Raw genomic sequence first — 12,787 nt, 5'->3', positions numbered from 1 at the left:
AGTCCTGCGGGGACCCACAGTAAACTTCCACTTCGCTGCCGCGCTCTCCCTGGGAAAAACACCAAAGGGAGGCGACGCCGGCTGCTCACCGCGCCGCAGCCAGCGCTGCGGGACACGGGGAGATCCCCGCTTCTCCCGGGGGCTCCATCCTCCTCCTCCCAAAGCCCTTCGCCCGCCTGCCAAGGGGCGCGGGTACCCACACGCCGCCCGGGATGGTGATAGGGTGTGGGGGGAGCTGCGCATCCCCCTGCCCAGGTGCGCTCCGGGGTGATGAGGGGGGGATCAGCGCATCCCCCTGCCCAGGTGCGCTCCGGGGCCCGACCCAGCGGCGGGGCAGCCTTACCGTGAGGGCGGAGAGCTTCTGGGCCGGCACGGCGGGGAGCAGCTCCGGCAGCAGCAGCAACAGCGGCACCCACATCCTGAAGCGGCGGCGGGCACGCAGCGGCTCCGGGAAGCGGAGGAGGGGGACCCTCCTTGGGACGTCGTTCCCCTCCTCCGACGGCTGCTTCGCCTGCTTTTCAGTCGCCCCCTCTGGGAGGTCCCAGCTTAGGTCCTCTGTTTTCTTCCTCGCTACCCCGACCCCTTGAAAGCTGGGGTAGGGTGTCTAGCAGAGAGTTTTCCCCTCTCTTGGTGTCCCTCCCTGGCTCCTGGAGAGTCAGCCCCGGCTCGGAGATGCTCCCCAGCCTCTCCCCTCCCTGCGCAGGCACCGCCTCGGGGGGGCTGTTGCCTAGCCCAGGGCTTCGCCTTCTCTCCCCTCCAGCCTCGTCTGCCCCGTGGCGGGAGAAACCGGGAGGAAAAGATGGGGACGGGAAGGGAAGACTCTCCCGCGCTGCCCCTCCGGTGCGCGACCTCCCCGAGCCGCTCTTCCCCTTCTCCTCTTATCCTGCCCCCTCCCCAGCCCGGCCTCCGCTTTCTCCTCCCAGACCCACAGATTCTCGCCGATTAACCCTCCCCGGTACTCCTGAGGAAGAGGAGGAGGTGGGGGGGATGCCGGCTTGCTCCCCCCGCGGGGCTTATTTTCTTTCCAACCTCTCCTGGATCAACATGTACAAACACCGGCAGCCCCTGGCGGGGGAAGGGGGGGGGGCGAAAGGCGGCCTGACCCCTCCCCTCCCACTGCCCCCCGACCCGCCGGGCACCGCAGGTGAAACCCCCCTTCCAACAGCTTTGCGCATTTCTCGCTTATCTTTTAGAATCATAGAATCACCAGGTTGGAAGAGACCCACCGGATCATCGAGTCCAACCATTCCTATCAAACACTAAACCATGCCCCCCAGCACCTCGTCCACCCGTGCCTTAAACACCTCCAGGGAAGGTGACTCAACCACCTCCCTGGGCAGCCTGTTCCAGTGCCCAATGACCCTTTCCGTGAAGAACTTTTTCCTAATGTCCAGCCTAAATCTCCCCTGGCAGAGCTTGAGGCCATTCCCTCTCGTCCTGTCCCCTGTCACTTGGGAGAAGAGGCCAGCACCCTCCTCTCTACAACCTCCTTTAAGGCAGTTGTAGAGAGCAATGAGGTCTCCCCTCAGCCTCCTCTTCTCCAGGCTAAACAACCCCAGCTCTCTCAGCCGTTCCTCATAAGGCCTGTTCACCAGCCCTGAAGCTATTAGGGCTTGCCTTATTCTTAGGGTGTACGCACCTATGGATGAGTACCTGGGCATGAAAAAGCTTTATGGAGGATGAAATGTATCACGTTTCCAGCACTCAAGTGTGATTTTCCCCACACATCCAGGTCTGAGCTCACAGTCTCGTCACACTCTGGAAGTCACACACTGCCTCAGACAGGACTTGAAATGGAGCATGGTCCCTGGAACAGAACCTACATAAGCAGTGAACCGTAGCAGAGAGAAAGAGAGATTCATTACAGACAAACTTGGGTGCCATACTGCAGATGCCTACTGCTAACTTTTTCAGGTCTTCTGATGTTCAGAGCATGCAGTCAACAAACCAGTTACAGTTTCTCCAAGTCTCCACTGTGCACCAAGTCACAAGAATTTTGAAAGCTCCCTTTTCAAAATGTTTTGTTTTAAACAACTCAAATATTGATGCAATAGATGTCAGACAAGTTCTAGGTCATGTGTTAGGGTCAATTTTGACCCTGCTGCCTCCTTACACCAGGACCATGTCCAGACTTGGTCTGTGCTACATTGGGAATTGTCCCCAAGTTTCCTGAAGTTCTGCAGATCTACTGTCTTAACGATCTTTCAAGAACTGTTGTAGGAAGCAACTCATGTTGCTTAGATGAGTGAGCCTTATGCAGCAATCCTGTATAGTTTAACAGCAACAGATCCAGATATACAGAAAATGCTTGGCCGAAGCTTCTAGAGCATGAGAGGTTTCTTTTCATGATTTTAACTGGGTCAGAAATAGCAAAAGGCAATTACCTTTCTGGTATAGAATTGTACAGGCTGCTTTAAAATCCTGTGAATGTTTCAAGGTCCTATATTAAATTCAGCAGGATTGTTCCAATAAGGATCTTGAAAATTTTCACTGTAAGAAGGGAAGAATCATCTGGCTTTTAACTATCAAGTACACAAAATGTAAATCCTTTTAGGTTTCAGTGCAGTACTATAACAACAGTGATAGACTGCTAGATTCAAACCATGTTACTTGGTTGGGGTATGTAAGAGTTCAGAAGTCTGTTGCTCATTGCAGGATCGGGTGTTACTTAGAGGAGGTCTGTGCAAGTCTTAGAAAGAGATTATTTTTCTCCTATGATTTCCTGAGACCCTTTTTTAAATAATTACCCTGTAATTATTTAATTATTGTATTAAGAGCCTCATTGGCTCTTAAGGCTTGCTGTTTCTTAAGCAGCAAATACATTCTTCCCTTCAGGATATAAAATGCTTGATTAACTTTTAAAGCTTGAAAGTATAATGGGAACCAATATTGAAAATCAAGCAAGCAGTGTTTGTAATATTTAGGGAATATAGAGGCACTTACAGACAGGCAAACAAGTGCAGAAGTTATTTGAATGCTGTGTGGCTAGGGTCTACCTTTCTCTCCCAGGTTTCTACATTACTGAACATCATGAAGTCCTGGTCAGTGACAGGGACTGATAGGGCCTGCAGCAGATAATAACAAAAAGGAATTATTTTATTTATGTAACATTGTCATTTAACTTCTTATAAACAAAGGTACTAAATCAAAACTAGCTGACATCAATGTCAAGCTTCCCATAGCTATAATAGGAATATCAATGAAAAGCCCACAAACAGCAACCCCACACTCCAGCTCCATGGTACTTGTAATATCATTAAATTGTATTCACAGGTTTTCATACAAAAAGCAGTATAGTTTAAAGGAATAATAAAAGCCTCCATTGTCTTATTACTTTGCGTTTGCTGTGAGTATTAGGGAAGATGGAGTCCAAGAGATAAGGAAAGGGTTGAAAGAACTCTTAATAAAAAAAATAAGAGTGGCTCATTCATTTAATTATTTTTTAAAGGAGAAAATGGTCTTTGTGAACTTCTGTAATGTGCTGGTTTTTTTAACATAGCTTTGAGCAAATGGCTGATGACTGAGCTCTTTGCCTCATGAAATATGGGGTGGAATTTTTAAAAGTATTTACGAAAACCAGGGCTCGAGATCCAGGTTTTTTTGAGAGCTACACAGGTGAGTCAAATGCTCAAGGACCACACATTATTTGATCATTTAAAATAAAGTAATCAAAATGGCCTTTAGAAGGGGGACAGAACGTAGAAGTCAAGTGAAAATTGTGGAGGAACAAGCTCATGCATGGGGCTGTTGTCTTTGAGAAACACAGACAGCTTTGAAAAATGTCATCCTTCAGTCAGACTTTCCAGTTTCAGCATGTCACATTTTTCATGATTAGAGCTTACTATGTGGAGTTTTATCACACTTCAGTGAGCAGTCAGAATGAGGAAGACGACTCAGTCCTTCAGGGCAACTTTCCCATCTGTCCGAGCCACACTTCTATACTCTCCCCACCCAATACCAGCATGCACTTCAGACTTCCCAGAGGAGGTTGCTTGTTGCAATACAGAGAGAGGAATCGGTGCTGACTCACTCACTCATCTTAAACTAAATCACCCTCCTGGATCGCGGTGGCTCTTTCACCTAAGTGTAGAACTTGGGATGGTGCAGTTGGAAGCAGGAGCAAACCCTGACAAACCACTTGACTCTTGAGTTGAAGGAGCAGCTAGGATGGCAAGAAGGATGTGAACACTTATAGAGGGAAGAAGGAAAAATAGACAAAAAATAGCCTTTTGAAAATGTTGCTGAAAAACTCAGTCTGCTGCTTGATTGTCTAGAAACAACTACAAGATTCTGCATGATACTTGGAGCCTTGGGAAAAAAAAAACAGTGTAGAGAATGTCAGTGAGAGGGATCAATTCATGCCCAGTGATAGTAACTAGATTTACTCCAACTGTGAAAATCATACAGAAAACATTTATTACATGAAGTGAAATACTGTCTGTAAAATGCTTTTCTGAGTGCTAGTGGAGTAGTTGAAGTAACATAGAATGCAGTAGAAAAGCAGAACACAACACAAGGAGTTGTAAGTCATAAAATAGCTCTGAAATCATTAGGCACATGAGTAGAATGTTTATCTCATGTTATTGTTATTCCCTTCCCTTGATCAGACTTACTTTGCTATCACTACCTGTTTGCTGTACGACTCATCATCTTCTGGATGAAGTTTCCTATTCTTGTAAATAAAAGAAAGAGAAAACAGATTGAATGTGAGGATGTAGGAAGACTTCTTATTGGGAAGATCCTGGGCAGCTGTCAGAGATGTGCTATTTCAGCATCCCATATGCTCTGCTTCTCAGAAGAATACGAAGAGGTCTGTTGTGAAGTAAAACAGAATGCTTTCACAGGAAAAGTGTGGTATTTTAGCACTGGAAATTTCTTGGAGTCCTAAATGAGGAACAAAAAGCTAGGTGAAGTGCACAATTATTTCTTATTTCCAGTCCCTTCCATTGGCATTTGTGTTGTGTACCAGCTTACTATTTCAGATTTGTAAAACTGTAGCAACTCAAAATCCATTATGTTCTCATGCCTCTTCCTTAGTCCTGTGTAAAGTGCATTCGGTGGTCTCAGGGCAGGCTCCTGTGGGTATGAGGTGTTTGTGAAGCCTTCACCACACTGAGCCATCTCAGCCTGGATGCCAAAGCCTAAATGGGCCCAGTGCCAGAGCCACATCATCACCACCAACAGAGATGAGGACAAGATGGAGGTGAAGCTGCCTGAGCATGCAGAGCAGCCACCCTTGTCTCTTCCTGCCTCATACATAACAGAGGGCTTTGGTCTCCATGGCTGTTACTGTGGCTCCTTGCACAGAAATTAATGCCTTTTAAGAAATTAGGAAGTAGAAAGCAAATAGGCATAGGATAGTTGCTACTTACCCCTTTCCCTTTCCTTCCTATCTTCTTCTCAAAAGAGGCACTAAGGGAAGAAAAGTGTATTTTCTCCTTTCTCCCCTCAATGACTGTCCAAGGAAAGCCAGAAAAATGTCTTCTGTGCTAGCTGGGAAGCATAACTCATGACTTCAAACTACAGCCTCATCTGCTGGAGTGAGATACTGGAAATGTGAGCAAGAGGGTGAGAAGGATCCTGCAGATGGGGAAGAGCAGGAACAGCTGCCCAGCAGGCCTTAAGGGAGTTAGTTGCAGGTCTACATCAAATGTTCTCCACGAGCTTTTGAGTGCTTCTGAAAGTAAGAAGACCAGTAAGCACTTTTGGTGGGAAAGTGGCACTATCTGCATGCTGTGTTCTGTGGAAAAGTTTCTATACTTCAGCTAGCCAAATTCTGATTTACAGTGCGTAGCAATGGCTTTTAGTCCATTGAGAGTCATCGTTTCTTACTAAGCTCCCTTCAGAAAGAGGAAAAAAATTGATAAAGAGTGCAAGCAGCTCAGTTAAACCTTTCAGAAGAAAATACAACAGTTTGGGGGGAAATGCCCATTTCTCTTTGTGTTTATGATTTTTATTAGCTTGTTTTGCCCAGCTGGTAAGCACAGGTACATTCTTGTCGACATGTAGGCAGCAGTGAAACAGCAGGTTTTCACATACATGGATACGACCAGCTTTCTGCTTTTGATCAGTTCTTTTCTTTTGGGTTTATTCAGTATTTCATAGGCTGTGATTTTCATAAACTTCCCATCGCCTTACCAAAAGCCACTGGTTGCACCTCATGCCACCATTTTTTTTTTAGTTTTGCTGACTACTAAGCTAATTAACAAACATACATTTTTGAGAACAAGTTGATAAGTGCCAAGGTTTCTTCCAAATCCTTAAAAAATCCTGTACTATAATGTCAAGAACTCATTTGGGCATGTGTTGCTTTACCACTTTAGAGAAAAGACAATATTATTTTTTTGTTTTAAAGTGAGGCAAAAAGCAGCAAGCTTTATGGGTTTTGGCAGGCTGGTCTTTGTTGCTAATGTTTCCCCGTAGGTGGAGTTTGTGGTGAGCTGCTGGCTTTGCGTGTCTCTGAAGCACACCAAGGTACAGTGTAAAGAAAGTGGCAAAGAGACAAATTTATAGCAAGAACTAAGTGGAAAGACATCATGAACAATTGAATAAGGACCTGTCTGCTTAGACAAACAACCTGCCAAGGCTTTTTCAGTGTAAGGCTGATGTTAGACAAAAAGTTCATTTCTCAGAGCTGAAGAAAATCTTTCTTTCTCCTCGGAGTTTTAAATATCTGACAGGCTCCATAAACATTAATCCATAAGGTGTTTAAAATTTTGTGCCCCACAGAAGATTTGTGCAAGTTCTGTGGTTTATTTCTACAGAGTGACTATGGCATGAAAAGAAAGATTCATGCTTTTGAACTGTAAATACAGGCTCACTTGAGAGACAGAGGTATGAATTACACTAAATATTTAGTAAATGATTGCTTTCCACTGGGAGAATAAAGTATTTTGCATTGGAAGAGATACAGAAAATAGTAGGGGGAAAATACAGTAGTTTCATAACTATTTTTCTAAGAAAGAATGTGAAACACTATCTGTAACTGGCACCTTGTAAACCTTAGGTCATTTGGCCTTTCCTGAGTTCGCAAGAAGAGCTGATCAGAAATTCTTTGGTGAAATATGTGAGAGAAAACAGCAACTTTTGAAAACCTAAGCTCTTCTCAGATGCACATCAGTTGCAACAAAATCCTTGTCAGGGAAGATTTCTTGGACTGCTACAAGTGCTTGTGCTGAAAATCAGAACAAGAGTCTGCCTCTGGGGCTAGCCAAAAAGCTGTTATTCTAGTTGTCTGGAGGTACAGGAGCCCCCACTTCAAGCTGCTCTTTTGTCTGATTGTTGCCTAGCAATTCCACCTCCATCAAGTTCATCACACTGTCCTAGAGTGGCTCTGACAGATGAGCACAGAGGGACAGAATGATTTTTTGGCAACCAGAGCGGGGGAAATATTCCACTGGAAGAGGGACTCAGATTCGATACAACTGATTTGGACGAAGAAGGAATGCACACCATTTTCTCCTGTGTGCCAGGTGAGTGCCACAAGTAGCTGGCTAACGTGGAGCCCCTGCCTGGTTTCTCAGGAGGAGCTTCTCTCTCAGAAAAAAAATGCCTTGCAGCTCTGTTGGCAAAAAACACTCCAGTTGCCAGGATATGTTATTTCATCCTTGGAACCGGTGCTCTGCTGTGAGTTGCACCACCCTCAGGGGTTTATTGATATAAAAATTCTAGCATAACTATATTTGCAAGCTCTTCCTAGTGTACACTATGCCTGTGAAAAAGAGTATTTGAGAACCTTTGGCATTAACAGATTTTTTTAATACGTTTTTACAGAATTGTGGGATAAACACTGAAAAAATACCAGGCTAACAAATTCAGTGCCTAAGCAAATATTATAGGGTGCTTTGTTAGTCTGGAGCTGACACTGGAGTCAGGGAAGAAAAACAAACAGCATTACTTACTTTGAGACTTGTCTGTGGCCAGTGCTATTAGCTGCAAGTAGAATCTAGATGTCATCTAAAAGAAAACCCAAACCATGCACTGTCCTTAATTCCTGTAAATCATGTTGACTTCAGATGCATTCCTCTGGTGTAACTGAGAGCAGAATTTGGCCAAGAAGTATTAGTACTGCACTTTTGCCCACAGGTTTTGCATATTTAATGTGGAGATGTTTAAGTAAGTATCAGATCATATGCCACCTTGGCAGTCAGCATAGATCACCAAGGCCAGAAGATGTGGTTGATGTCAGTACTACAAATCAGAGGGAAAAATGTGCAGAGATAATCTGAAGAGAGCAACAGAGAGCAAGTCTGATTTTCCAGGTAATGTTACAACAGGTCTGGACTATACAGATATCCCCTGGCAGTACAGGCAGCCTGCCTTCAGCAGAATGTCTGAGAAACCACATCTGCCCAATGGTTCAGTACACCAACTTCTGATCCACACTGTTAGGAAGGCTACAGACAGCAAGCTTGTGCTCACAGTCAGGGCAGTGCCCAAGAATATCAGCTGTCTGTAAGCCATCGTTTGTCCCTCAGCCATTATGAAATTTTTCCTGTTTCCCTCCTACACAGCTCTGAGCTGTTGCTGTTTCTGAACTGTGCCTTTCTCTGGTAGGGAGACAGGACTTGGCTTTCCCTTCCAAGATGCTGCAGGTGCCATTACAAATATTTTATTAGTTCATTTTCAGAAACTCAGAGAGCAAAAGACTCTGAGGTAGAACTAAACACTGCTTTGCAAATGCTCTGGAAGGTATGTCCAACTTGGCACTGAGCTTAGTCATCCCAGTTGGCAGGAGAGCAGAAAGTCCTTTTCTCTCACAAAGATGAAATCTTGTATGTCTGCCAACTCCCCATAATTACCAGCCAAGCCCCAAAGAGCATCTACTCCAGTGTAACTAGAGATCTATGGGGTTCAGCATTTCATGTATCAGTTACCGCTTAGTGCTACATTACCAGGCCAAGATGGGAATTTCCTTTGTGGGGAGACCTCTTTTATTAATAAAAGACAAATCACGTTCGTTCTCCAACATGAAGTTCAGCTGGCTCATTTCTTTTCTGTTCCCCAATACAGAACTCCAGTCGAATGCTCCTGGGGAGTATCCCTCTCTCTTTTTCTGTCTCTTTGCTCACGTTTAATTTTGCGTCAGTATACACACTCATCCCTTTTCTCTGTACAGCTAATTCTCATTCCAAAACCCCTTCTGAACAGCCTCTTAAGGTCATTGTGGGTTGAACTAACATTAAGTTTCCTGGGCTTTCCCGTGTCTGCTGATGACTACCAGCACCCCAAAGTCACATCTAGCTGACCAACTCCCTAAATACTTAGAGGAATTTGCTCAGCTCTTGTTCTTTAACTTTTCTCTCAAGATAAACTAAAGGAGAGAAAACTGAAGAAAACAAAGGAGACCTGAGGGTGAGCAGAAGTTCTTTCCCAAAATATTGTCAGTGATAAGCTACCAAATCTGTTCAGCGAGCAGCAGACTTTGCCTCTGACCTTGATTCTGCAGCTGCAACACCCCGTGCCTGGTAAGCTGTGAGCTCCGGTCACGGCTTTCGCTGCTCTCGTACATGCACCACGGGTCCCTCCTCTTTAGTGTCTCTAGTGTCCTGTAATGCAGTTGCAGGATGATCTCCCACTGCAGCTCTTCCGTGCCTCTGTCTGAATCTCTCCTCAGTATCTGGGTAGTGACTTTCACAGGGCACCTAGGACCACAGTCTCTCCCACCCTCTAAAACTCTGTCAGCTTTGTCTGGAGTTAGCCAGAGGGGATCAGAAAGATTAAAAGGGCTGAAAAATACAATGATACTATATAAATTTTGTTTCCTGATGAACAGCCTCAAAAATCTGTATTCAAATAAGCCAAAAGTATGGAGAAACAGCCTTCATGTGTTTGCCACTTGCCAGTTAGCAACCTCTATGTACAGTGATTTATAGTTTATTGCTAACTGCAGTGTCATTGAAACCTGAAATTATTTAACCCCAGAAGGTTTTCAGATTTTGAAAACATTTGGTTTTGGTCTGATGAGATTTCTGAATCTTTCAGGGGGCTGTTGTCTTTGGCTTTTGTTGCCTTGGTTTAGAAGTGCAAGCTGCATCCATTCCTTTAACCTTTCTTACCACTTGCTCTAATTATTTACAAAAATATGGATATTATTTTCCATGCTTATAAACAATTTTTCTTTTTATGAACTGAAATCAGAAGGGGTTCTTTAGCCTTTGAGGATTCAGTCTAGGTGGATTTTGGAAGTCTGTTTGTATTGGAGCCTGAGATCCATAACTAATTTTGAACAGTTAAAAATTAGAAGGAAAATGCAGCTAAAGATTCATTTGGTCTGGGTTTTGAAGCAATAACAGATAGAATCAAAAACCTAGCATGGCAATTCTTTTACTTCCTTTGACTACTCAAGGAAGGAAGTCTTTCACTTATGTTGTTCACTTATAGCTTCAGCATCTACCCATGAGACCACCCCTGTGCATTTGTTCCTGAAAAGAAAAGTTTCAAAAAGATTATGTTAACATCCAAGAATATAGCAGGAAATAATTGTGAGCATTTATATAACTCTATTTAGATTGTGCATTGCAAAGCAAGGTAATTTGTGCCCTGATGGGGTCTTGTTAGAACATTTTTTACAGTATTTGTAACCCAGTTATTTACCTATCATAATCCATTAAAAAGCTTCTCTGGTAAGAGCTGGCAAAGATAACAATTATTGTCAGAAGTATAAACATGTATTTTCTGTAAAATAGTTCTCAATTTCAGTGATAAAATTAACAAGTGTGAATGTTTTGAAATTGCTTTTTTTTATTGTTTCAAAACAAGAATCCCTCAGGAAATTTCAGTGGAGTTGAAAAATTCCCAGAAAAAATGTTTAATTTGGTAAAAAAGACTCTTCAAGATTAGATTGAAATATTTCAAGCAGTTCTACTGTAGACTCCAAATTCTGCCTTTAATCCAATAAACACTCCATTTAATGAAAGCCATATGCAAGTCATATCATTGTTACTCCTCACACCATTATTATTGCTGCTTGAAGCATCTTTGTATCGCCAGTTTCTGTTCATGGCCACTGGTTTCCAGCAGAAGCCTAGTAGTTAAAACATCAGTTCAGCAATTAGGACTTTCTGCTTCTTGCTGTCTGTCACATTGGCTCGTGCAGCATAGCTGAGCCAATCATGATGATTGTGCAGCTCACTTTGCCCATCTGAATAGAGGATATCATATCTGCCTGCCAGGTGTGTTGTAGGGACACAGCACTTAATGTTTGCAAAGAGCTGCTGTGGAACTTGAATAGAAATCCTGCAAAAGGGCAAAGTTTCGTAACAGAGTTGCAGCAGAGACTCCTATAAACATACCTGATGTTTCTCCATCCTAAAATGTTTTACTCAGGCTGCAGTGAAATGAAATGCTGACTAAACTAATTTAAGAAATCCCAAAGTCTTTATTCCCATTCCTGTGCTACATCTCACAGCCCATTTGTTTGTGCTAGGATCTGTTGATGGGTCTACACTGTGCTTATCAGTACATTGACCTGAATGAGAAATTATGTTGGTGAGAGGAAACTTATTTTTAACTCGATAAGTTTCCTGAGCTGCATAAAGCATCTTTCAGCAAAATTCAGAATGGTACAACCAACAGGGCAGTGAATTGCAGTATGTGGGGCAGGGACAAGCAGATGGGATGGGCAGGGCTTCTTTAAACCGATGTCACTAGCAAACCATTTCACTAAAGTGCACCTCAGAGAGGCCCCCTCTCCGTACTCAATGCTCAGTACCTCCCTGCACACTAAAAAAATGCCACATTGCAAAATATTCTTTGAAAATGGGAGAAAGGAATCATAGTGATCCCTTCTATGGAGCTGGGGACCCAGCGATGCTGAAAGCAAATGACTCACCAAAAGTGATCAGACAGCAGTAAAAGAGTAAGTATGAGTGCAAGTGTCATGCATCTCAGTTAGAAAGCCCAATCCTCATCCCATCCTGCAGTATGCGTTTTAGATACCATTCCAATCATTTTCACTTTTTCCATATCTAAACCATAGCTTTGGCTCAGTGCTAATTGAAACCTCTCATGACTAAGGCACCACACGTATTCTAGAGAAGACACGGGAGCAAGCTGTAATTTACAGGGATCAGGGAGTTGTGTATGTCACAAGAGTAAAGAAACTAATGCAGGGCAGTTTGCTTGAAAAGGAATTTTTTTGTGTGTGCCCTTAAACTCCCACAAAGAATAGGAGTCTTTGAAACAATTATCTCCATATATGTTGCCATTATTACAAAATGCTTACATTAAAAGCAAACTATGAGAACAGTCTAGAGTAGATTCCTGGTGAGAATGTCGTTATTGTGTCTGTTTTGTGAAGGGAGCTTCAGATGTGTCCCTGAGGGTCTGTCTGGGAGAGTGAGGATCTGGGCTGCATAGCTGTTTGTCACAGCATTTTTTGAAGATACTCCTCCAAACATTTAGAAAAAGCTTTTTTGTGTTACTGGAGATCAGAAGGAATGGATCTTGTCTTTCAGCTTCCTGTGTTTCATTTTTCTAAATGCTACTTTTTAATATGTTTGGGTTTTTTTTTTTAATTCTGCTAGATCACCATATTCCTGAAGAGGTAGCTCTAGGATCACTTCTGTGTGTTTTAGTGGTTACAATTGTCTACCTCTTAGCAGCATTTTCAGAGAGTTTTTGAAAGAGAGAAGGCCTCAATATGACAGCAGCATAAGGCATTAGGCATTTCTACTCTTCTTACTTAGACCATCCCACAAGAAGAAAAGAAAAAAAAAAAAAAGACAAGTACCAAATTATTCATCATCACTACAATATGCTGTTGACCAGGATGTGTACTTCTTCT

The 12,787-nt window shown here is 43.4% G+C and overlaps 1 protein-coding gene across 4 annotated transcripts in view; it reads right to left on the bottom strand.

Moving 5' to 3' along the window:
* The window catches only part of SMOC2 (SPARC related modular calcium binding 2), a 267,516-nt gene that overhangs the window by 134,618 nt on the left and 120,111 nt on the right, over positions 1-12,787 (bottom strand). Inside the window, exon 2 of one of the 4 annotated variants that reach the window (XM_069852261.1) lies at positions 344-557. In XM_069852261.1, the coding sequence (XP_069708362.1) occupies positions 344-418 (75 nt within the window). In that variant the 5' untranslated portion in view covers positions 419-557. Of the gene's footprint in view, positions 1-343; positions 865-12,787 lie in introns of those variants that run through there. The other 3 variants (XM_069852258.1, XM_069852260.1, XM_069852259.1) reach the window with 3 other exon arrangements.

The sequence above is a fragment of the Phaenicophaeus curvirostris genome, chromosome 2, assembly GCF_032191515.1.
Source record: "Phaenicophaeus curvirostris isolate KB17595 chromosome 2, BPBGC_Pcur_1.0, whole genome shotgun sequence".
NCBI classification, from domain to species: Eukaryota; Metazoa; Chordata; class Aves; order Cuculiformes; family Cuculidae; genus Phaenicophaeus; species Phaenicophaeus curvirostris.
Note: the sequence above shows the minus strand (reverse complement) of the source record. Positions and strands in the feature narration are given on the sequence as shown.